The sequence below is a fragment of the Ricinus communis genome, chromosome 5, assembly GCF_019578655.1.
Source record: "Ricinus communis isolate WT05 ecotype wild-type chromosome 5, ASM1957865v1, whole genome shotgun sequence".
Lineage (NCBI taxonomy): Eukaryota > Viridiplantae > Streptophyta > Magnoliopsida > Malpighiales > Euphorbiaceae > Ricinus > Ricinus communis.
Window position 1 is genome coordinate 814,718 of NC_063260.1, and position 23,799 is coordinate 838,516.

Here is a 23,799-nt window from a genome sequence, read left to right on the forward strand (position 1 = left end):
TAATATGCATATTATGTTGAATAAGACAACATATAAGTCTTAGTATGGTTTATAGAAAATGGAGGAATTTATAAATTCCAGAAATATTTATGAAACTAGAGGACACAAAAATTATCACAATTTCCTGATAAATGTGAAACTCATGAGACTATATAACAAAATATTCAGAAAACGACCCAATTTCTGTTTTTCTTTCCCTTTTTATTCTTTTTTTTTTTGGGAAAGAAATTTAAAGGGACAAGTAAAGAAAGCAACAGAGAAAGAAAGAAGAAAGAAAATGACCCCAAGTAAGTAAAGTCCAATTAACATCTAATTGGCAGCCATTGACAGATTCCATGTAATACTCCAACGACAAGACTCGAATATTACACTCTTTTCACTTCCTTTTCCACCACAAAGCATGGCAAAATTTTTGGAGCTTGTTCTCTTCATATGGAAGATTACAAATTTTTGGTGCTATTTCAACCATTTCTAGTGTTACTACATGCTTTCTTTCTTTTCTTTATTCTAATAATTTTATATCATGTTAGATATATAATATTCCTGATTCAAACTATTTTTAGCTCTTAGTGTACCTTACATGGACACTAAACATGTGCCGATCTAGTTGAGATATTTAAATTGCACCTCTAATGCATTTATTCCGGCTTCTATTAAACAAATAGTAGAAGATACAAAATGAAATAAACCAACGATATAAATTTAAATGAGAAAGAAAGTAGAGTTACTCGCTTTCATTCCTATCTCTCTCTCAATATGATACTAAATGATTTGAGGTTTGATCTCAGAAAAGATATTACTCAAAGTTGGTTTGAAAAATCCCATCCCATAGGATACCATTACATAAAGAAATCTATGGTGAAAAAGGCCAAGCCAAAGTTGTAAGAGAAACTCTAAGCATATATATGTGGATGTCTCTCAAGAAAGTGCTACATTAGCTTTTCAGAAGTGAAGTGATGATCTTGTGCTGCCCCTATTGCTATTGCTACTGCTACTACTAGTATGACTATGAAGCTACACATCCAACCCAAAAAGGGGTGGTGTAATTCATTAGGACCACCCTTTTTTCCTTTCCTATTTCTTTCACCTTTTTAAACCTAATTTTTGTTTTATAACTTAATGGCCTATTGTGGTCTACCCATCGAGTGTGGGGGAAGCAAATGCTATGTCATTTATGCCATTTAACTTGATCATTTAGTCAATGCAGACGCGTATGAGAGATAATGCATGCCCATTTCAAGTGAAACCCGTGATCATTTTATTTCTTAGGAAAATAATGAAGGTGCGTTTTTGCACTTCACCGGTTATGGGGAATCTCACATTTGCTCCTCAAGTCTTGTTTTGTCCAATTAAACGTATATTTGCTCTGAATCATACATGCGTCTCATTCTCTTATTTGAAGTAAAAATGAATTAAACAACTTTTTATTGTTTCCGATGTGGCTAACAATGAATCCTCTCTTTCCTTTTTCTTTCTTTCACTCTCTCGTCTCTGTCAACCATCTTTTTGAAAAATTGTTGTTTAGTCGGAAAAAATATTTTCACCTATATACTAAAATGATAAATAAATGACATAAATTTATTAATTATAAATAATTATTCAATACGAACATGTAAAACACATATATATACATGTTACTTATTAATTTATAGTGGTATATACACCTAGAGTAGATAAAATTACCATATTCTTTTGATATGCTAAGATTTATTGAGGAAAAGAGAAGAAACTCCCAAAAGGAAACTACCATGACCAAGAAAGAAAACGGGAAATCAAAACTAACTAGTGCCATCACATAGAAACTCTTAGATAAATCTACTATACCACATTATCCATAAATAAAATTAATTTGATTTTGACATATAATTATTTATTAGGTGTAATATCTACTCCGGTCATATTAGTTATTATCATCAATTACTCATGATAAAAAACCAACCGATACAATAAATAATGTTGTATATCATTAGATAATTGATATTGTTATAAATAGTGTAATAGACAAAATTTATTTAAAAATTTATCAAGATGACCAACAAACTGAAAGTGCCTAAAACATCTTAAGAAAAATGCCATTTTCTTTGAAACCAAACATCTTGATTAAAAATAAAAGTTCTTCCATCTAATTACCCTATTTTCTTTTATTATTCTCTCCAAAACAAATCAATGTTCTTTTAATTACACAAATTAAAGACAAGAAGGAAACCCAAAACATCTTAACCAAAAAAATAAAAGAAAACCAAGAGGATACCGGTTTTTCTTTAGGTAATATAAAATATTGAAGTCTCCTCCGAAATCATGATCCTCCATAAACCCATAGAACCTTTTCTAAATAATTATACTATGCGTTTGTGATTAGAGATCACTCCTCTGCCTCCTTCTTCCCTAACCTCAAACTTAACGGTATGTCAGTTTGGACTTAGAAATCAAGTAACTCGGACCGTTAACCATATAATCAGACTGAAATCGGTGCCATTTTCTGGTTACAATTCGGTCCTAAATTATAGGAGGATTGACCACATAATTTTGGACCTAAACTTTGGTTCACGGATAAATATTTTCTCTATAAATATTTTTTTTCGTAACATTTTAACTAAAATGGAGTTGTTTCACACTCCAAATGAAAAAATTGCATCACCAATTATGTCATACCCAAAGTTGGAGGGATTCCTATTTTACATATCCAAAGATCGAAGCTTATAACATTTATACCCTTAAAGCCATAAGATTTTAACAAACTAGTTATTACAACAATACAATAAGTACGATTCTGAATTTCATTACTTATCAATTCTATATTTGGTTTTTTTAGTAATAAAGCTACTCTATTATTGGTATCGTCCTAATCAGAATTGCACCAAAACATTTTCGGTTAAGCTTGCTCACCCTTAATATATACATCGTATTCCTATTCAATGTACTATTGAAGAAAGATGTGAAAGATTAAAAAATGACAACTCATTAAGTGAGGAATACAAAGCTGAGTCAATCCAAAAATTAGAAACTATTTATCAACTAAATTTATAAAGCAGGATGCCACATGGGTGGCTGAGTTTTAATACCCTTGGTAGTACACTAGAGTATTAAGTAAAGAAGACTTTTATACTAGTTAACTGCTAATGGAAGTAATAATGCAGGCTAGGAGACTTGAACTTTGTCATTCGTGTGGTGGGTTAGCTTTTGGCTCCAAAGAGGCATTCCAACCATTTTGACTTGCCCATTTAATCAAGTTCTTCTTCCTGAATCAAAATTCATTGGTGGACAAATGGGCAAGTAGAGATGTAGTGATGATGTGATTATTAAGGTAAGGTACTTCAAAAATCAAAGATTTTCTAGACCTTGAATTCATGTCTTTTGTGCCCATTTCTCATGTCTTTTATGTAAGTACTAAGAGGAATAGTCAACAAAAGAATACTGTCTTGTCTACTTCTATTAGGGCTTGAATTTTAATTTTTTTTTTTTTTAGTATTCAGCAAGAATTGTATTTATATGCTTTTGGATCCTTTTGTAGACTTCATATAGTATCAAAACTTCTAGGATAGTGGATTTTCAGATCTTGGAAAGTTCTTTCTAGTTTTTTCTTGAATTTAGTAAATTGGAATTTTTTTTGACACTTTCTTTTCTCTACAAACAAATTAATTTAAATTGATAAAGTTTCTTTTATCAACTGAGGTTTGATCTAATGAGATTATTACATAATTTAATTTCGAATAAGATCAAATCCATAAGGGAGAGTGTGTTCGCATTCTTAATATATAATAATCCTGATCAACGCATAAACTAGCTTTAAAAATATTTTTACTTTTGATGTTAAAAAAAAAAAAAAGCTAGTTACCATCCAAAGAAACTAAAGATAATATTTCTAGTTGTATTAGAATCACCTTAATGTTGTAACTAGTTATGGTCTCATCATGTGTACAAATGATGGCTTGGTCTTTTAATACATCATTCCCCACTCTAGTAATTAATCAAAGCCTCAAAAAAAAAAAAAAAAAAAGAACTAGGATCATTGACTTAATTCTGTGCCTAATCCATTTAGGTTTAGTATTATGGAGTAATTATGGTGATGTAGACAAGGATATGTGGGTTTAGATTGAAAATGATAATCACTTTTCATTTAGCTAATTTTGTTAGGCATGAGGACTAAATCACAAGTCATGTCTAAACCCTAAATTGCTTAACCTTTATGATTAAGTCAAACTTAACTAAATCATTTATAATTTAGCGTTACTAGAAGAAAAAATATCTTATGGGTTAGCCACAAAGTTGTTGTATGCTTGCCAAAAGGTAAAGTTGTTGTCATTAATCTAATTATAGTGTTTAATGGATAAAAAAGTAATTAAAAAAGAATTATACATGATGAAATTATCAAATGCTAATAAATATTATTGAATTTTTCACAAGCTCACATGGTCAGTGAGTAGGGTTTTAGAAATATTCTTAATGTTAGTCATTTTGAGAATAATGGACTTGCATAAATTGTAAAAAAAAATAATATAAAAACTTGTTTATAAAGTAAGAGAAAACTCCATTTTTGAATCTCTTTCATTGATTTCAAATTCTTTTTGGAGAAATTAAACCCCACTATAAATACACTATAAGTAGCTTGCCCTTATAAAAGAAATTTCAGAAATGCAGACAACAAAAGATCAAGAAAATAGGCATCCTACTACATTAATCATTTTAAATTATTACAACTCTAAAAGTGGGCTAACATCGGTTTCTTGAACAAAGATCTAAATAATTGTCTTTGTTGTTCTTTTGGTTTGTTTTTGTCTAGAAATTGGCAAGCTTCACTACTTAGCTTAGGCTTATAATTAAAATTTGGACATATTATAGAATTCACAAAAATGTGATGTAATTCACACTTTCTTTAAACAAAATATAAGTATGGTATAATTATTAATTTTAAATAATGAAATATACATTAATCTTCTACATTCATATATTTATTTCATTGTAACGTATACATATGATTTAGATAAAATTTTGTAGAGTTGAAATACGGATTAAGACAGATTTATTTAACCTTTTACTGAAGTCTAAGCATTTAATTGGGAAGAGAGATTTGCATAGAAAATGAATGATTGGGTGGGGAAGATGGTGGATTTGTAAATTCCACTCAATAATTTACAGTGCATGGCAAAAGTGATGCAGCTCCCAAAGGAGTAACATGGCAACATCACCCCTCTCTTTTTCCCAATTTTCATCTTTTTTTTCTTTCTCCTCGCAAAGGGTGCAATTAATTATGACCCAATAGTTCTCTTTTCTCACAAATAATTTAATTTATGTTTTCCAATTTAAGAGAAGCTGCCTGCACTTTTTGGATTGCTGGAGTATATAGAAATAGAAGCGCAAATTTTCTAGAAATTAGAAGAAGATATTTAGGCTATGGAAATGTAAACAATGAAACTTATTAGGACCCTTTTGGTGCTTCTTTTTTTTTGAGTCTCCTATTATAATGGTATAGGTTATCAATATCGATCTAATTCAGTGTTTCATTTCAGTTTACATATTTTATTAAATATTTTATAATTATAAAATTAAATATATAATAATTATGTGATTATTTTAAAAGCATAAATAATAAAACATAAAAAATAACTGATATATATATATAAAATTTTGAGACTTAAAGTTTTTTTGACAAGTGTGCTTAATTTTTGACACATAAAATTTTTATTTTAACATGTTTATTATTTTTGACATATAAAATTCAAATTTATGTGTAATTTTATAAGTTGTTCTATTAATTTATTAATTTATAAGTTACATTCATAATTAAACACTGACTCTAATATTAAAAAATAGCATATTTATTATATTTTAATATTATATTAACTTCTAATCAGATAATGATACTAATTCCATCTTAAAAAATAATTTATTAATTATATTATAATATTATATTAACTAATAAATATTATCTAATTATACTAATTCTATCATAAAAAATAATATATTAATTATATTTTAATATTATGTTAACTAATACATAGTTTTCTAATAAGATAATTATATTAATTATATCCTAAAAGATAGCATATTAATTATATTTTAATATTATATTAATTAATAAATTAAATTTTAATTAGATAATAATTTTAATTTTAAAAAATAACATCTTAAATTATATTTTTAATATTATGTTTAATAATAAATTAATTTTTAATTATATAATAAATTTTAATTTTAAAAATTAGTAATATCAATTATATTAAAATAATTTTTATATTATTGTACAAATAAAATTTTAAAAATTTAAAAATTTGCTATTATTTTTTAAAATATTATAAACTAATATTAAATGTTAAAAATTTTATTAAATTGTATCTATCAACTTAATTTTATAATCGAAATAAAAATAACGGTCGTGCAACCCACGAATAAACGACTAGTTTTTTTTTCAAATAGCAAGGTTTTGAAGCGAAAAAAATAAAATATTTTTTATTTTAGTCCAGTAATAGGTGCACATTTGTGATAGATTTTAAGTGCGAATTTCTTGTTTATTTATTTATTTAAAAAGCATAAGACCGAAATGAGAGTAAAATTAATAAATAAGGTAAATCTACTTTTTTTAATGAGGTAGGTGAGATAATTCTTTTTGTGGACCCGGTTTATTTTATGGAGAAGTATATAAGAAATAGGCCTCACATGCAAATAGAATCTACCATCTATGTCTCTTGGTCCAGTATCAGTGGGAGTCCAGACAGACCCTTTTTTTTTTTTTTTTAATATCCCAATGCATATCCCTGTTCACAGGTTTGGGAAGTCGCATGATTACTGCATTCCAACTCCAAAATGCTCATTTGCTTAGGCTTTTGCAATTTTACTCTTTTTTCTTTTGGTCTTCAAGTAGAATAACCCCATCACATACAAAGCTTATTCTTAAATTTGAATCCGACCAATCTCAAATTATTTTATTCATTGGATCTCCGTTGGGCTTGAGCGGAAAATAGTCATTTTCTTACATTCGCCGTAAACTCAGCTAACCAATCTCAATTTATACACTATTTTATTATAATTTTATATAATATATAAGTAGGGACAAAAGAGACACAAACCTGATTGAGTCCGACCTGCAGATTGAAGAGGTAGACACTCAAATTATTGGATGAATTTTGGTTTTATTATTATTTTGTATTGAATTGAATATATATAAAATATAAAAAAAGACCATATGAGGTAACATGACTGCATGTATAATAATTGTCCAGGTTATACAAGACATGAATTGGTATTCGGACCATTAATATAATATATATATATAAAAGAAAAGAAGAGAAAAATGGACCCAATAAGATAGGGATCACATAGGTTTTCTTGTGATATTAATTAAAGGAAATGGTGGTTATCTGCCAATTTGGATTGCCTCTGATCACGAGACCCTTTTAATAATACGATGCTTTATTTTTCTTTTGTTTCTGTCAGGATGGTCCTGCTTGCTTATCTTTTCTGCTGCCAGCCCTAACAATCCCTTAGTACAAGTGGATTGGCTTGGCTTAATGCAATATTTTCTGAATTAAACGACCACCAAGAGAGCTCGTCTTTTCAAAACAAGTAGTCAAACATTTTTGATAACTTCAGAAAAAGAAAAAAGAAAATCTTTGATAAACATGTTTTTAAGTGAAGATCAGTTTCTCCTCCATGAAGGGCCTGGGCCATTGGTACTTTAGACCAACGAGTACAGCCAATTTTCCAAGCAGCAGAAACCCACACAACTGCAGTGCTGAGCATGTACGAGAAACATCGTTTTAGAAATCGTCTCTTCTGAGAAAGAATCGGACAACAAGCTTTTGCTTGAGCAAGGTATTCAAGACTACCAGAGGAAGAATCAGACCTCAAGCTTTTTGCTTGAGCAAGGTATTCAAGACTTATCTCTTTTGCTTAAAACTTTCAACATGGCAAATGACTTTTGACAATTGAGCAGGAAGCAATGTACAAAATCTTTCCATTATAATCTAATAAAACATTTATAAAATACAGTATCTAACTCCGCCAGAGTGCTCCACAGGTTAGTCCTATGAAATGAATTTTACAGGGGGATGGTGAGTCGGCCAAAGTAATAAAAATCTTTTGTATGCATGGTCTTCAACACTCTGATGGCTATTCTGCAGATTAGAAGTTTTTCCCCCATAACAGATCCTTGTTTGCCGCAATCTTTTCTTCGATGATGATAATGCTAATCTCTGAGAAACATCAAGTATACACTGGTGGTCTTACCGAGAACCAGATGCTCGTGGTTTTCCTTTGATAGAGTTTAAGTGTTGGGTAACAAAGATGACTCCCATCACAATCAGAAGGCAACCGACCAGTGTGCTGAAGAAGAGGGCGCCAGGTGTCCTTGTCTGTACAAAGCCATACACCCCATTAGATGTTACAACAATAAGGTCAGTAAGCCCATCACTTGAGAAATCCTCGCAAATAAGGGCATGGGTGGGTGGTGCAGGAAGATCAATTGTCGTTTGTATGCTTCCTCCGGGAGATATCACTACAGCCTCTTGATCTCCTGCTGCAAGAATCATTTGTTGATTGTCATGCATACGCAAAGAGAACGCCTTGAGTGTTGGGACCACCATGCCACCTTCCATCATTCCTGATGGCGATGGAAGATTTGACCATGTAGCATCTGTCAAGAGCTGCCATTGCCAGATGGCGTCATGGCCATGCAATCCAGGAGAGTATGATGTCACCTGAAAGACATCAATGGGTAATGCTTCAGCATAGATAACAATTACATATACAAGACAGGGTCAGACTAAAAATAATGCCAATACAGCTCTGAGTTTTATATTCATCTGGTGAAATTTTCCTCTAAATACCGGTGCAGTAAAAATGATGATATTTTCTTTATAAGGTTTGATAATCACACCAAAAGGTCCCAAATTATATAGATATAAATTTGTATATAAAATTGACCCAAAACGACTGGACCATTTGGAGAGCAATTTCTTCATGGAGAATTAACATTTTGCAATTGTGCATTTCTTCAAATGCAGTAATAAGAGGCACTGTTAGTCGGTGCACGAGTATCAAGTATGCTCCCAACACAAACAAATAGGTATTAGATCCACATGTGGGGTTCACCACTTCATTACTAAAGGGAGCATGGGCACACAGCCTAACTACGAATTTCATGCTATAATAAAGCTCAAAATTATCAAATATTAATAAATAAAAATAGGGATCAAAAGTACTTGTTCTAATTTTAGTATAGCTACAAGATGCCAAGGTCAGGTTATAACATACCTCCCCGCGATTTGTCAAGAAGATAACATCACCATGACTCCCCTTGCGATGCTTATGGCCATCACTTCTTGGGATGAGAATAGGTGATGCTACCTCTAACGAAGATGCATCAGAAGTTCGGCCAAAGTTTCTGGAGAACTCTCCATGTTGGAACAAGTTAAATGGGGAATGATGACATATGGAAGCATTGAAGAGTTGCTCTCGCACTGGTACACCAGAGGTTGCAACAGCCCAACAGGGCCGAAGCACTTCCATGGATCCACTAACAACAGTCTGCTCAGCTCCATTTCCCCCAACAGCCTGAAGAGAATTGAGTTATGATTCTGATCCAAGTTTCCATTTATCTAATGTTTCCTATTAGATGTTAAAATTTACACCGTGAGAGCCCCTAGTTAATAATATTCAACATGCTTTTAGTCATCATTCTGGGCTTTGTTGCAGCCAAATTTATACAACAAAAGCCTCTACATAGATGTAAAATAAAAATGAATGAAACAGGAAAAGAAATGAGCCATATAAATAACCTAGCGAACAGCAGTTCTAACACCTGCTGATATGGCCTCTGTTACTACAATTGAGATGAGCCTCAAATTGGAGAGATATAAGCAACAGGCACGCACCTGGACATGATCTAGGACTCCGTCCCCATTAATGTCTGCATGAAGGCCACCTTCTAGGAGATGAAGCTGATGAAGTAAATAAGTTTCCACTTGACTAGTTAGAAGCAAATTAGCAATACAATGTGACTAACTGAATAATGGAGCACATTAAATTTTCATGTGTGCCTCTAGAACATTCAGATTTCATGTGTGCCTATATGGAAACAGAGATGTCTACTATCATTAACAAGCATAGTTTGAATATATAAAATATAGAAAATCAGAAAAAATTCAAAAAAAAAAAAAGGACTGGCCTGCAACACCACCACCAAGACATATACTGTGACAATTAGGTTTGACAGCTTAAAAAAGAATTTCATTAAGCCGTGGTATGTTTGCCAATTAAACTATAATGTGGCATAAAATAGTCTTCAAATAAAACCATGCACAATATTATGGGCTCAACATTTACCTTGCAGAGGGTGCGACCAGTGGCCAAATGAACAGCTTCTATTCCTTCTTTTTGATGAGCCACAACAACATTAGGAACCCACCAAAGCTGAGTGTAGTTAGTTATGGTTGGAATATAAGGAAATGGCTGCATCAACAAAGTACAAGTGTGACATTTGTAAGATAAAAATCTTCAAGCAGCAGATTTGGCAATGATACTGCACCATGACTTGTAACATCATAAGGGCACATAAACCAAAAGCAGAAATAGGTAGCATGGTTTATAAACATCTGATACCCTTTTTGTAACTAACAAGTAATAAATAGGCAGGCTAGGCACTCATCTTGTTAGTTATACAATGCAGGCAATTTCTACTCATTGAAAATAACTGCCTATCACAGTAACATTTGATACTTAACAGAACAATACTCAAACTGGTAAGATTTGATTGAATGAGAAGTACCTCAACTAGTCAAGTTTCCAAACTTTGGCAACATATCCCCATACCCAGAATAAAAATGTAATCCAAATTTACTATACTAAGAAGTTCCACTTCAACCAGTGGAAGCAGAGTGCAAGACTAAACGAGCAGTAAATAAATCAGCCCTTAGACATATAAAGAATTTGTTATTCAACATGCCTTGATATATTCTCTGTTTAGCATCATGTCTACAAACATTGGAAAGGCATAAAAGGTAGTGGAAAGTGAAAAGGTTAGTTAACTAAGTAAAGCTTTATATGCCCAAACAGTTAATTAGTTAAAAGCATCTAAATGTGCAGAGGCATTGAGTTCAAAGCACATGAAGCTGTAAACGTGGAATGGCCACTATCGGGTCAAGATAGAAGGCAGAAGCAGCTAGAAATAATTATTTTATCTGCCTTTCTCTTATTCTATTTGTACTGCCACCATAAAACTTCACATACTGCGTAAGGATGAATAAAGTTCATTCAGTTTATAGCATGTGTGCGTGTAACGTGAAGGGAGGTTAAATGAAAAAAAAAAAAAAGGAAATTGCAGAGATAGGAAACCAGGAATAGAATCAGGACTATGTATCTTCTCATTATTATAAACAATTTCCAAGCACAGGTCAAAACTCAAATGGAACCTGCACAACACATAGTGCATACATCTTCATGTTACTACATCAACTGAATCTTAACTATGTTCATGCTCATCTACATACAGAAGTGATCAACCATAGATCTTACCTTCTTAGATTTTGCTGAACCAGCATAATTTGCAGCTTTTCCAATGATCTTTGAAATTTTTTTCGTTGAGTCCTTCCCAGGAGGATGATTTTCCTCAGGCTTGTGGAAAGGATAATTTATAGTCTTTCCAGGAACTTTTTTCAAAGTTTTCCTTTTGTGACGCCTGAAGTGTGACAACTTCAACTGAGTATCTTCTCTCCTATCCTGATATGAAAATAAATGTAATCAGAACCATTCCCATATAAAGCATACAATAAAAAAAATACATGAAAAAGGACAATTAATATACTCACCCAGTGATGTGGCATAACTCCTAGGATTGATTCCCTAAATTCCCTGCATTCAAACTAAAATCCAATATGCCTCAGCAATTGTTAATTAATAACTATAGGCCAAAGAAAAAGAAAGGGCAGTAATTGTTGCATGGAAAGATCAAGAAAGTGAATCAAAAGTAAACAGAAATGTCCTTTCAGATTATATAATTTTGGACGCTATTGGCCTAGGGCTTCAAAATTCATGATGGAAGCAACTCAGGCCAGGTTTGACTCTATATAGCTACAAGTTCTAACGATTCGTTAGTTCCTTTTTCTTAGGACATTACATAAAATTGTTTCTACATGTTATTATCATCAAAGAATTATGGTTTATATTAGAGCTGAATTATTAGTTTTCTAAGTGACTTCAAGGACTACCTCTCCAGGATGGCGGCTATTCAGAGCATGCACATCAAGCTTGTAGTTGTGTTGTGGAATTAGCTGGGATGCATCTGAAGGTTGTGCTTCAATATTCTAAACCACAAAAAGAACGATATTAATAATTGAAGACAGGAGAAGATGTTGTGCAACAACAATTGCCAAATTCTATATATGCTGCTAGCATGAATGATGGTGTGCTAAGTAAAGTTATTGCTCAAATATGCTATAAAATTGAGTTCACAGTACTCTTGATAAAATTTCTCCTTGGCTAGCCCTAGGCATTTCATTCTAGACCATAAAGTATTTCCAAGTATAGATATTTAGATTTTTTATTTTTTGATTCTTAATTCACAGTGATGTATAAGAAGCACATACATCTTCAAGAAACTGCGATGGTCAATGTTAATTTGTAAAAAGAAGATGGCAAGTTGGAGACAAAAATTTAAATAAGAGCATTTTAATACAAAACTGAATTTTGTTATTATCTAGCTGATGTGTATACATTACAAAATATTACAATAATGATTTACTTGAAAGTCTTCACAAATATTAGCTGCCAATTACTAAGAATGTACTTTGAAGATGATAGATTTGAGGTCTTATGTATCAGAACTGCAATTCCAACAAAACAGTATAATATTCTAACATTCGAAATAGCAGTACACTCCTGAAGATACAACTGCAAAAATAACTAAAGAACACGTGTATGTAAATAATAAATAGGTCACCTCATTCTTTCTGCTCCATCTAAGTGCACCAGTCCGACCAGCAAATGCATAAAAGGCAAAATGCCGTAAATCCACAGTTCCAGAGTTCTCTGTGGCCTATATAGGATATCAAATGACATTTTCAAGAATGCCACCACTAATATGGGGGAAGATAAAAAATATCAACTATGATTGCAGCTGAGGAGTAGAACATACAGTATCTTGAAATGTAAAAACAAAAAAACAAATTAGCATATACCAAGCAGCAGGTGCATCACTGAAATTCAGTTTGACAGAAAGAAATACCTTTTTTCATATTTGTTGAGGCAAGATAAAGAAGTATACGAATGCTGACACAAACTTGTATCTAGAATGATTAAACCTCCATACAATGGGATCAAATGGAACAGATTAAATGTATGTCAAGTACCTCCCTTTTCAGAAATGTGTGCTATGACAACACATTCCTGTTCATGAATTATGTTATGGCAAAAAGAAGAGACATTCTTTTATCTGAAAAAGAATACAAACTGATATCACCCTTAATCAATTTTATATAGCAATTTACGAGAGAAATATAAACTAATTCATAGCACAAAGGCTGAAGGCATTACACTGCAGATCATTCTCAGAATTTTCAACTAGTCTGGGCTCGTCCAAGTAGAGACTAAAGAGATCAAGTTACCTCAACAAATTCATTCTTCCAAAAAAATTTAAGCTTTCTTTTACATCTTATACCAGAGTCATCAGTAATCCTAATATAATGTGTCATCAAGTATCATCATAAGAGGATGTTGTCCATATGCAATATCAAATATCTTTTGTATGCTTGATTGATAATAAATCTAGTTGCAAAAGTACGTAAACCCATAAAATGATGAACACAAGTCAAGAAAGAGTAAATTGTAGTATCACACATTAGCCTATCCATACCTCCTTCTCACTAGCACTTCTTCTATGAAATTCGGCATTTTTCTCAGCTGTCCCAATTTCTTCAAATGGATCTAATTCTAAGTATACCTGAAAACAATAGTCACAGATACATATTTGGTTAATTCATATACCAATATGGAAAATTTATGAGAACTACACAAAGCCAGGCACGTGTGTTGAGGGACTTTGGTGTCCATCAAACAGAACAGCTTAACGGTTCTGAACCACAAACTATAAAAGGAATTATCATCTGATTGGCAAGGCCATCAGATAATGCAAAGCACGTTTAAGGAATAAAACAACAACAAAAAATTAGGAAAAAATGACCAAGTGAGCCCCAAAAGGTATATATAATGAAACCACCTAAAACAAATATTTTCAGAAGACACTGCTTGAGCATCAACTTCACAGACCCAAATTTTTTATTATTTCAGATTCTGATCCTTAAAGTAAATTAGTACTGCAGCAACGCTGAACTCTTATACAAAAGGTAGGCTTATTCTAAAGAAATCTTAAAGCAGGCATGCAATAGATGCCCATGTTAAAGTTCAATGCTTCAGAAGGGCTCCCTTATCCCCAAACCAAAAATTATATCCTAATGTACTCCAAAACAAAGTACGCAGCAGTAAATAAACATTGGATGAACTACCAAAAAAATTGATAATAAACATACATGTGGCTGCATTTCCATTCTCCCACCAACAAGAACCAATCCGGTATCCCCGTGCCTTAATGTGTAATTACTTATCGAGATTGCAATTTCCCTATGGTGAGCATTATGTGGAAAATCCTCCTGTATAAAAAAAGAGAGAGAACAAATACTTACAACCTATTTAATTTATAAACAACACAAACACCAATGCAACAAAACTACGAACCTGCAGATTTGCTTCCCATAGCTTTTTAAGATTATGATCGAAGCACATTACTGACCAACCAGAAGTAATCACCACCAGAACCTGCTTTAGTGGCTGGCCCTGCTTATAAGTTCTATCAATAACACCAGCAGCCATTGCCACAGCCCTTCTACCAGATGCAACACGAATTTTATCAGGCAATAGTGACACCTCAGCAAGCACTCTAGCTTCACTAAATCCTTCATCTACTCTCCTAGAATGAGGCTCCAATACCTACACTCGCACATATACGAAAATTACAGAAAACTGAATTGCACCCACAAATTTTCTACTGTCAAAAACCAGAATTTGATTAAGAAGTACCTGTATTTTAGCATCGTGAGTTGCGACCAGCACTTCTTTCTTTCCGTCGCCGTTTAGATCAGCGACAATTGGCGGCGGGAGACGATCAGCTTCGTATTTAATTGGGTATTCATCGGATAAATGAAACCATGCCTCTCTAAATGAGAAATCACCCTCATGCTACATTTAAAAAAAAAACAACAACAACAACAACAACAACAAATAAAACATGAGTTTGAATGAAAAATTAGACAAAAGGGTTTTAGGGTTTTGTGAGAATTATTATAAAAATTGATTACCTGAAGAGAGAAGAAGATAGCGAAAGCAGAGAGCATGAGAATAGCCAAATCTCGTTTCCTCATATTGGGTTCTGTTCCCAATTCAGTAGATCAGCATCCGATTCTATATATTTTCACTTTCAGTCAATAAAACAATACAAGCAAAGCTATTATTCTCAGTTAGACATCGGAGTAGAGACCAGTACTATTGCATAACCAGTCAGTTTTATTTTTGGCTTCAAAAGAAAATGCCAATTTACCCATGAACTTTGTCATTGACGGAAAATTAACTACGTAGAAAAGAAAAAAAAAAATGGCAATTTGTCGTCGTGGATGCAAGATCAAGTTAATTTTAGAGTTAATCCTATTTACTCTTGATATTTTATTTAATATATAAATCAGTTTTTAAATTTCTTTATTATATTAAACTTTTCTTAATTCTGATTAAAAAATACTATTATTATTCTATATTAATTGAAAAGTTAAACTAATAAATTATAGTTAAAATTTTTTTAAAAAAATTTATTCTGAAAGGTTAAACTCATTCAAGAATTAATTTAATTATTAAATTAAAATAACATAATATTTTATTTTTATATTTAATTAAAATAACTAATTCAATATATCTTATTTAAATGTTCTTATCTTTTGAGCATAATTCAATTCTATAAAAAAACTAAATATATTAATATATATTCTTTTGAATAATATTATTAAAATTATATAAATTAATTTTAAATTTTTATGTAAAAGATAAAAGCAAATTAAAAAATATTAATTGATTAATTTAATTATATATAAAAATTAGAATGTGCTAAAAGTAAAATTTTATTTTAATTTGATAATATAACTAATTAAAAAATTAAATTATAATTTTAAATTACTAGTTTAATTTCTGGTTAAATTTTTGTTAATGAATAGAAAGAGAAAGAAATAAGTAATTAGAGAGAATATAATTTCTAAAGAAGAATTTAAAAATAAAAATAATATAATTTGATTAATAAAAAAATTATAAAATTATATATCAATGTAAATACTACTCGCCAAAAATAAGTATATATAAAATAAATATGTATCAAAATAATTATACATGCTAAAACTTTTTTATGTCTCAAAATTTATATATATACATTCAAATTCATCTCGATTAAATATTTAAAATATTCAAATTCGATTTAGCTTAATTATCATTATATTTTGTTGTATCTAAGTTAGTATTCGCAAGTGCACGAACCGTTCTTATAATAAAATGATAAATTCACCACGATGTCGATATTTCGAGAAACTATGAGTTCACTTATTATATAGATTAATTATCAACACAAAATAATAAAAATAAATCTAAACACTCTAAACAATATTTGAGAGAATAACATGTATAAAATATAATAAACTATAGAGTATCTAACCTAGCTATTTACTTAGTAATTTATTTAGTAATTTCATTGTTTTACTTTCAGTCTAGCTCTAATAAATGAAATGGTAATATGTATTTTTTCTTTAATTACTCAAGTTAATGATGCAACTATAGTTTCTATTATCAACATAGATTAAAGCAAAAATGGTATCTCTAATATATTTAACCTAAATATTTTTATAACAAGTATAATCATTAAATTGATACGATAGTAAACTAACAACAATAATTGAAACTAATAAAAATATGAAGATAAATAAATCACTTATTAAATAAATAAATAACAGAATTCATACATAAGTAAAAAGATTAAATTAAATACTTATGAAAACTAACATATTTAACTCAATGATCATATTATTAAATAGAATGACATAAAAAAGACTAAAAATTAAAATTCTCTTTAGATTCAGATTCAGAATTTATTCAAGTAAAAAGATGATTGGTTTTAACTCTCCACTTATTTAAAAACTTATTAGATCTCAAAATAAAATAAAAAAATTAAATGTTTATAAGAGAACTAAGACTAAATGTTTATAGAAGAACTGTAAAAAAATAATGGTGAACAAATGCAGGTAAGAGATGTAATAAAGAGCAAATAGGAGAAGCATTTCATTCTCCTCTTAGAACTAGATTTGCAAAGATATGAATAAAGAAGAATTATCTTCTAAGTATAAGACTTCTAGTGATTATCTTTTACAACTCTTAATTACTCTAAATAAAATAAATAACTATTAATGATTCATAATTATTAAAGACTATGCTTAGCCGGTTCAAGCATCTTAATTTTTAGGTCTTTATACGAATATGTCAAATTTATTTATTTTTTTAATATTTTTCTTTATATTATTTTTGGCTAATATTATTTAAAAATAGATAATAAAACTTAAATGAGGTATAAACACTTATTTTTACCATATTATATATAAAAAATATATTAAAATATTCTAAATATATATACATAATTTCAATCATATATAATACTAAATTTATTAATTTCAAATAAGGAGGCGTTGTGCTCCATGTGAACGTCATATCTGGAGCCACCTTTACCTAATTGCAAAAACTATCATGAAATTTTGGCATCAATTTTAATTTTATTACAAGGTTTTATTTATACAAATTAGATATTTAATATAATTTAATTAGAATATGTAAATAATCAATTTAGTTACAATTAGCAAAAAATAAAATGCAATAATTTAATATATAATTTAATTATAATAAAAAAAGTTTTACATTTAATTACGAAATAATACTCCTATGTCTTATAAATATAGTCCTTTCAATTTATATATAGATTATATTTTATTTTTTTAATTGATGCTATTAATCTTTTACTATTTTTCTTTAAAATACGCTTTTTAAATTTCATAGTTAATTATCAAGTAAAATTTATTTTTTTACCAACTTAATAGAGTAGCTAGTTAAAATATATTTATAAAAATCTTTAAATATTTTTATATAATACTCATAAATATATTGAATGAAGACATATATAAAAATATTACATAAAAATAAAATACTAAACTAACTAAATGGATGCATGTTAAGTAAATTTAAAATAAGGTGGTTAATTATTGAAAAAATAAAACTCACATATTTGTCAAATTAAATTAAAAATTAAAATATTAAATTGACTAATCGTATATTTGCGTTATAAGAAATCATATAAAATGGATATGTGGCTCTTGGCAAGTATTATGGAAGCAATATATATTCTGGTTTTGGTTGATATTGGATAAATTTTTAGATAAACTCAATCTACTATATCATCCGTAGACTAAATCAATTATTTATTGACACGTGATTTCATTTATTAATTATAGCATTTTTATTGTTTGAATTTTAATCATGAGTTGTTATTGGTAATAAATTATCAATCAATAAAAATGCTACAATTAATAAATAAAACTACATGTCAATATATAATTGATTTAGTCTATGAATGACGTGATAAATTCAGTCTACCTAAAAATTTCTCTTAATATTGTGTTATGTCATTTATGCTATTGTAAATAGAGAAAATGTTGTATTATGGCTCTGAACATAAGGCTATTCCTATTATTGTTGAAACTTGAAAGCCTTTGGGATGTTAGTTCGTGCTTTGTATGCTGTTAGTTGCTCCAATGATGAGACAGTAAGTAAAAAGATTGCAGTTTTTAAGAATTTTGATTATGCAAATGCAAGAGGATTTCTTGCTTTTTAAAATAAATTTCTTTTTTATTATATTTTCATATATATATTATATTATTATTTATTATTAAATATATTTATAGAAACTATTTTACATGTAAATATTAGAGTGTAAATCTCACTAATATAAATTTTTTCTTCAAATGCTTTAAATATAAAAAATATAATTATCTAATTATTAACTATAATTTTAAATAATAATTATTAATTATAAATTATAAAAAATTTATTTAAAATAAATTATTTGGTTATGAATTATTTTTAACTAGTCGTTTATCCGTGACGTTGCATGACCATTATTATTATTTCGATTATAAAATTAAATTTATAGATACAATTTAATCAATTGTTCAATTTTAATATTAATTTATTAATAATTTTAAAAATAATAGCAAATTAATTATTTTTAAATGTCTGTAATTTTTTAAATTTTTTTATTAATGTAACAATATAAAAATTATTTTTAAAATATTTATTTATTAACTCTAATATTATATAAATTGATACTATTAACATAATTGATATTACTATTTTAAATTAATATAATATTTAAAAATATTATTTTTATAATTAGAATCATTATCTAATTAAAAAATTAATTTGTTAATTAATATAATATTAAAATATAATTAACATGCTATCTTTTAGAATAATTATTATCTAATTAAAAAAATTAATTTATTAGTAAAATATTATTTCTTAGGTTTAGAATAAGTATTTAATTAAGAATGTAACTTATTAATCAATAAATTAATAAAAAAAATTATAAAATTACAACTTGAATTTTATATATTAGAAGTAAATAATCGTGTCAAAACAAAAAATTTATGTATTAAAAGTAAATAATCGTGCCAAAATAAAAAATTTATATATTAAAAATTAACCACACATATTAAAAAAATTTAAGTCTCATAAATTAATATATATATATATAAATAATAAATAAGGGTATCGTTGTTAAAATAAAAAAGAATAATCAAATCAAAAACTCCAGTATCCTTATCCTTATCCCAATCGACTATCATTATTAAATTTTACCAGACAAGTTTACTATAAAGCATTGACCCGGGACTAATTTAACACATCAGTATCATAAGATTACAATAAAGAACTTGAAGTGCAGCTCAATGTCTTGAAACCTGGCTAATTCAATCTTGGAACAAAATGCCTACTCTTTTTTAAGTCCCAGGATCAGTAATAACAATCTAAGATAGTCAAATCTGTAAGCTGTTCTGATGAATTCAAGCTTGAAATTATTCCATGGAGGATACCTTGGCTCAATCTCAGGAAAGAAACCTCTTTGCATGACTGCTTTTTCATGGCTGAAAGTATCAAAAGAATACTTCCCATGATACCTTCCGAATCCACTGTGACCAACACCCCCAAATGGCAATACATCGCATATAAACTGCAGAAGGATGTTCAAAGAAAACTCAATGAATGAATCTGTCGTATTTTTGTTGATGAATGTGGAAAGTATGCAAAAAAAAAAGTGATGGAAAGAATTAGTGCATTACTTGAACCATGGTATCATTGAAAACAGCACTTCCAGAGGATGTTTGTGTTACAATTTGTTTCCTGAATGTTTCATCCTTTGTGAAGGCATAAATGGCAAGAGATTTTGGCCTTGAGTTTATGAATTCAATGCTTTCTTGAATATTATTCAACTGCATGTATTAATCTTCATGTAAGAGGAAAAGATCTTGATACCTTTGGTTATTATGGAAGAAGAGAAAGAAAGATTGAAGTGATTCTCACTGTGATTATTGGAAGCAAAGGACCAAAAATTTCCTGCGTCATTATCTCTGAATCGAGTGGAGGGTTTAACAAGATTGTTGGCTCAATGAACCTGCAAGATTCCGGGATAGTATCAGAAGCTTGCTGGAGTCTGTCTGACATTGCTGTTGAAGCTGTTGTTGATGAATCATCTTTTTAAATTTTGTCAGAATGCCTGACAGACATGAAGAGTTCTGGAATATGGAGCTTAACAAGTATACATATCATATGTGAAACAAAAGTTTGGAATGTGAAGGTTATACAATGAAGAAAGACTGGAAACATACAGGTTTTCTTCATCGCTTGAACCACCATGAACGATGGAAGCTTCAACCAGAGGGTCTTTAAGAAGACCACATAATCTGTTAAAGTTTTTCCTGTTTACAATTTTGCTAAGGCTTGTTGACTCTTTCGGATTTTCACCATAAAACTTTCTGATAATCCTCCTCAATGAGTCTATCTGAAAGAGGGCCAGCAATTTTATGAATGTACGTTGAAGCAGGAGATCAAAACAGACTTCAGAATAGAAAATGGTAAAAGAAAATATCATCCTTACCAGATAAGCAGAAGACTTCTCTTCGACAAGCACATAATCTACGCTAATACATGCCTGTCCAGCACAAGGTCCCCACTTCCCTCCTACTATTCTTTTGGCTACTACCTTCATATCCAACATGTAATCAAAGATTAGAAACCATTTTTAGCAGTCTCAACACTAAATTTTTAAGACCTTGAGCATTGACAACAGTGTAGTAAGTCCAAGTAACCTTCATTTCTGATGAAATGGAGGCCATGTCCACAATAGCAGGACATTTTCCACCCAGTTCAAGCGTAACAGGTGTTAAATGCTTTGCAGCTGCAGCCATTACAATGCTTCCAACACGTTGACTTCCTGAAATTACATCACAGTAGATAATATATATATATATATTCCTGAGGATCTTACTAATTATATATAGGACATGTAATTGGGGATGGTAGTTAAGGAAGTCAGGATTACCAGTAAAGAATATCTTATCCCACTTCTGCTGTAGAAGCTGTTCAGAGACATCTACTCCACCCTCAATGATTTTAATGGCTTCGGGATCCAAGTATTTAGGGATAGTATTTGCGAGAAATGAAGAGCATTTTGGTGACAGTTCCGGAGCTTTCAGTACCACAGCGTTTCCTGCAGATATTGCTCCTATTAACGGGTCCAAAGACAGTGCTGCAGCCAAGAAGATTATTCGTGAGTATTGCATCTGCTGCTGCGTGCTCAAATCAACTTATGGCAATGACATGGAAACTGCTACTTGAAAAAAAATTATATTTTGTATTTATATTACAAAGAGCAGTGTGGTTGCAGGAATTGATTTGGACTTACAGAGAGGGAAATTCCAGGAACCAAAAATCAGAACTACACCGAATGGTTCTGGTATCACTTCTCCACTTGCAGGGTAGAAAAGCAGCGGCAAATGACGCTGTAAAACGTTGAAAAATGAGTTACTACCATCTATTAGAATGAATTGAAACAGATCTTACTATCTTAGGAACTATTCCATGAATGTTGCAAACAATACATAATTTCTTTTTTCTTTCTTAGCCTTCAGATTTGATAGAATTTCAAAATGACACAGGCAATGACAGTGATACTTCCTCACAAGATCACATTATACTAAGCAAGAACTTGTCAAGTGAGTTCAAGCTTTTGCTTCTTACTCTGATATTAGTAATTTTTCTGGCTTATGAAGCAAGCAGACTATGGATAGAATGCGATTGTCATTTCTTTATTGATTTGTAAGTGCCTATAAACAGATAATGTTCTTAAATGCTCTGTTATGAAAACGAAGGAGTTAAGTTTTTCTGTGCTTCTAAAGCTATGTAAGGCCTGACTTTTCACAAAGTATCAAAGAATTAGTGTTAATTTTCATCAAAATGCTTGAGAATTTCTATTCAGCCAATCTAAACCCTCATTTCTTGGTTTCATTTGCTGGGTTTCTTTTTTCTTTTCTTGCTTGTTTATAAATCCAACATCTCTCAGTTAAGAAAAGACTGAAGAGAAATACAAGAAATCATACCTTTGTAGGAGCCATCCATTTCTCTATATTGCTCAAAGAATAAGTGGCTGATTTGAAAACCACCCCAATCTACATATCCCAGACTACCAAATCAATTACGAGAAAAAATATGAAAGTTTTCAGAACAAGCGATTCTTTATTGCTGATATATCACAAAAACAGACACTAACCTCATCGCGATAAGCTTCAGCAGGGTGCTTTCCCAAGTCTTGATTAAGTGCTTGGAAGATTTCATTCTCATTATCTTTCAGAAGCTTAATCAAAGCTTTAAGCTGTGTTTTCCTCCATGCAGCACTCCTTGTTTTTCCACTTTTGAATGTTTCTCTAACCTCAGACAAGCTTTCTTCTAGTTTCTCCATTTCTCCTTGGATCTTTATCTAAAGTTACTTGCTCATTGGTGATCTATATAAGCATGTATGAGCGCACTGAATAATTTTCTTAGAAGGTCTCACTGGTAGGTATGAGTTAAATGCAAGTGACTTGTAGAGTTAAGTGTTCTTGTCCTCCATTCTATACAAGGTTAGTTGCTAAGTGGTGACCATTAAAAGCTATCACATTCAAGAGTCTGACAATATTAATACAATTTGCATGTTGCATTGAAAGCTTTCAACTAACTTCATCTGCCAATTTTAAGTTGCCAATGTCATCAAGTCTAGAAATGGTTTACTTTATTTGCTTTAGCTTTACTTCCATGAATTGGCCTACCTTTTTCTTGTTTTTTTCTCTACATAGCATTCTTTTTTTCTTTTTTTACTTGACATATTTTTATTACTCATAGTTAATCAAAAGATGAGATATTTATGGAAGTTGTTCCATGGCCAATGTGCCATTTTCTTGATCCATATCTTATTGACAAGTATCTCTTAGTATTAAATAATAGACAAAGGATTAAATATCCCTAACTTATTTGGTCTAGCTTTAACTATTTTAACAAAAACATCCATAATTTTAATTTAAAGGCCAAATATATCTTTGACTAAAACTAATGAAATTGTTGGCAATGGTATTAATGAAAATTTGGAAAAGTCGACGA

General features: G+C 30.1%; 2 protein-coding genes across 3 annotated transcripts; both read right to left on the reverse strand.

Moving 5' to 3' along the window:
• Positions 1 to 7,922: 7,922 nt before the first annotated feature.
• On the reverse strand, positions 7,923 to 15,591 carry LOC8273019. The gene is made up of 13 exons (XM_015727859.2): positions 15,342 to 15,591; positions 15,064 to 15,222; positions 14,722 to 14,973; positions 14,517 to 14,636; positions 13,844 to 13,930; positions 12,932 to 13,027; positions 12,201 to 12,296; positions 11,802 to 11,855; positions 11,509 to 11,712; positions 10,321 to 10,446; positions 9,870 to 9,935; positions 9,250 to 9,549; positions 7,923 to 8,693 (listed from the first exon to the last, which is right to left on the reverse strand). The coding sequence occupies exons 1-13, from the start codon at positions 15,402 to 15,404 to the stop codon at positions 8,220 to 8,222; spliced, it is 2,097 nt and encodes a 698-aa protein (XP_015583345.1). The 5' UTR covers positions 15,405 to 15,591; the 3' UTR covers positions 7,923 to 8,219.
• A 4,341-nt stretch (positions 15,592 to 19,932) lies between these two features.
• Positions 19,933 to 23,275, reverse strand: LOC107262387 (aldehyde dehydrogenase family 3 member F1). Of its 2 annotated transcripts, XM_048375222.1 has the most exons (10): positions 22,937 to 23,273; positions 22,767 to 22,835; positions 22,073 to 22,169; positions 21,710 to 21,916; positions 21,477 to 21,601; positions 21,266 to 21,370; positions 20,997 to 21,169; positions 20,692 to 20,782; positions 20,451 to 20,600; positions 19,933 to 20,341 (listed from the first exon to the last, which is right to left on the reverse strand). In XM_048375222.1, exons 1-10 carry the CDS (start codon positions 23,123 to 23,125, stop codon positions 20,102 to 20,104), a joined length of 1,446 nt encoding a protein of 481 aa, XP_048231179.1. In that variant the 5' UTR covers positions 23,126 to 23,273; the 3' UTR covers positions 19,933 to 20,101. The 2 variants fall into 2 exon arrangements, with proteins under 2 accessions (XP_048231179.1, XP_048231180.1); XM_048375223.1 differs by lacking the exon at positions 22,767 to 22,835 and having other exon boundaries at positions 22,937 to 23,275.
• Positions 23,276 to 23,799: the final 524 nt, after the last annotated feature.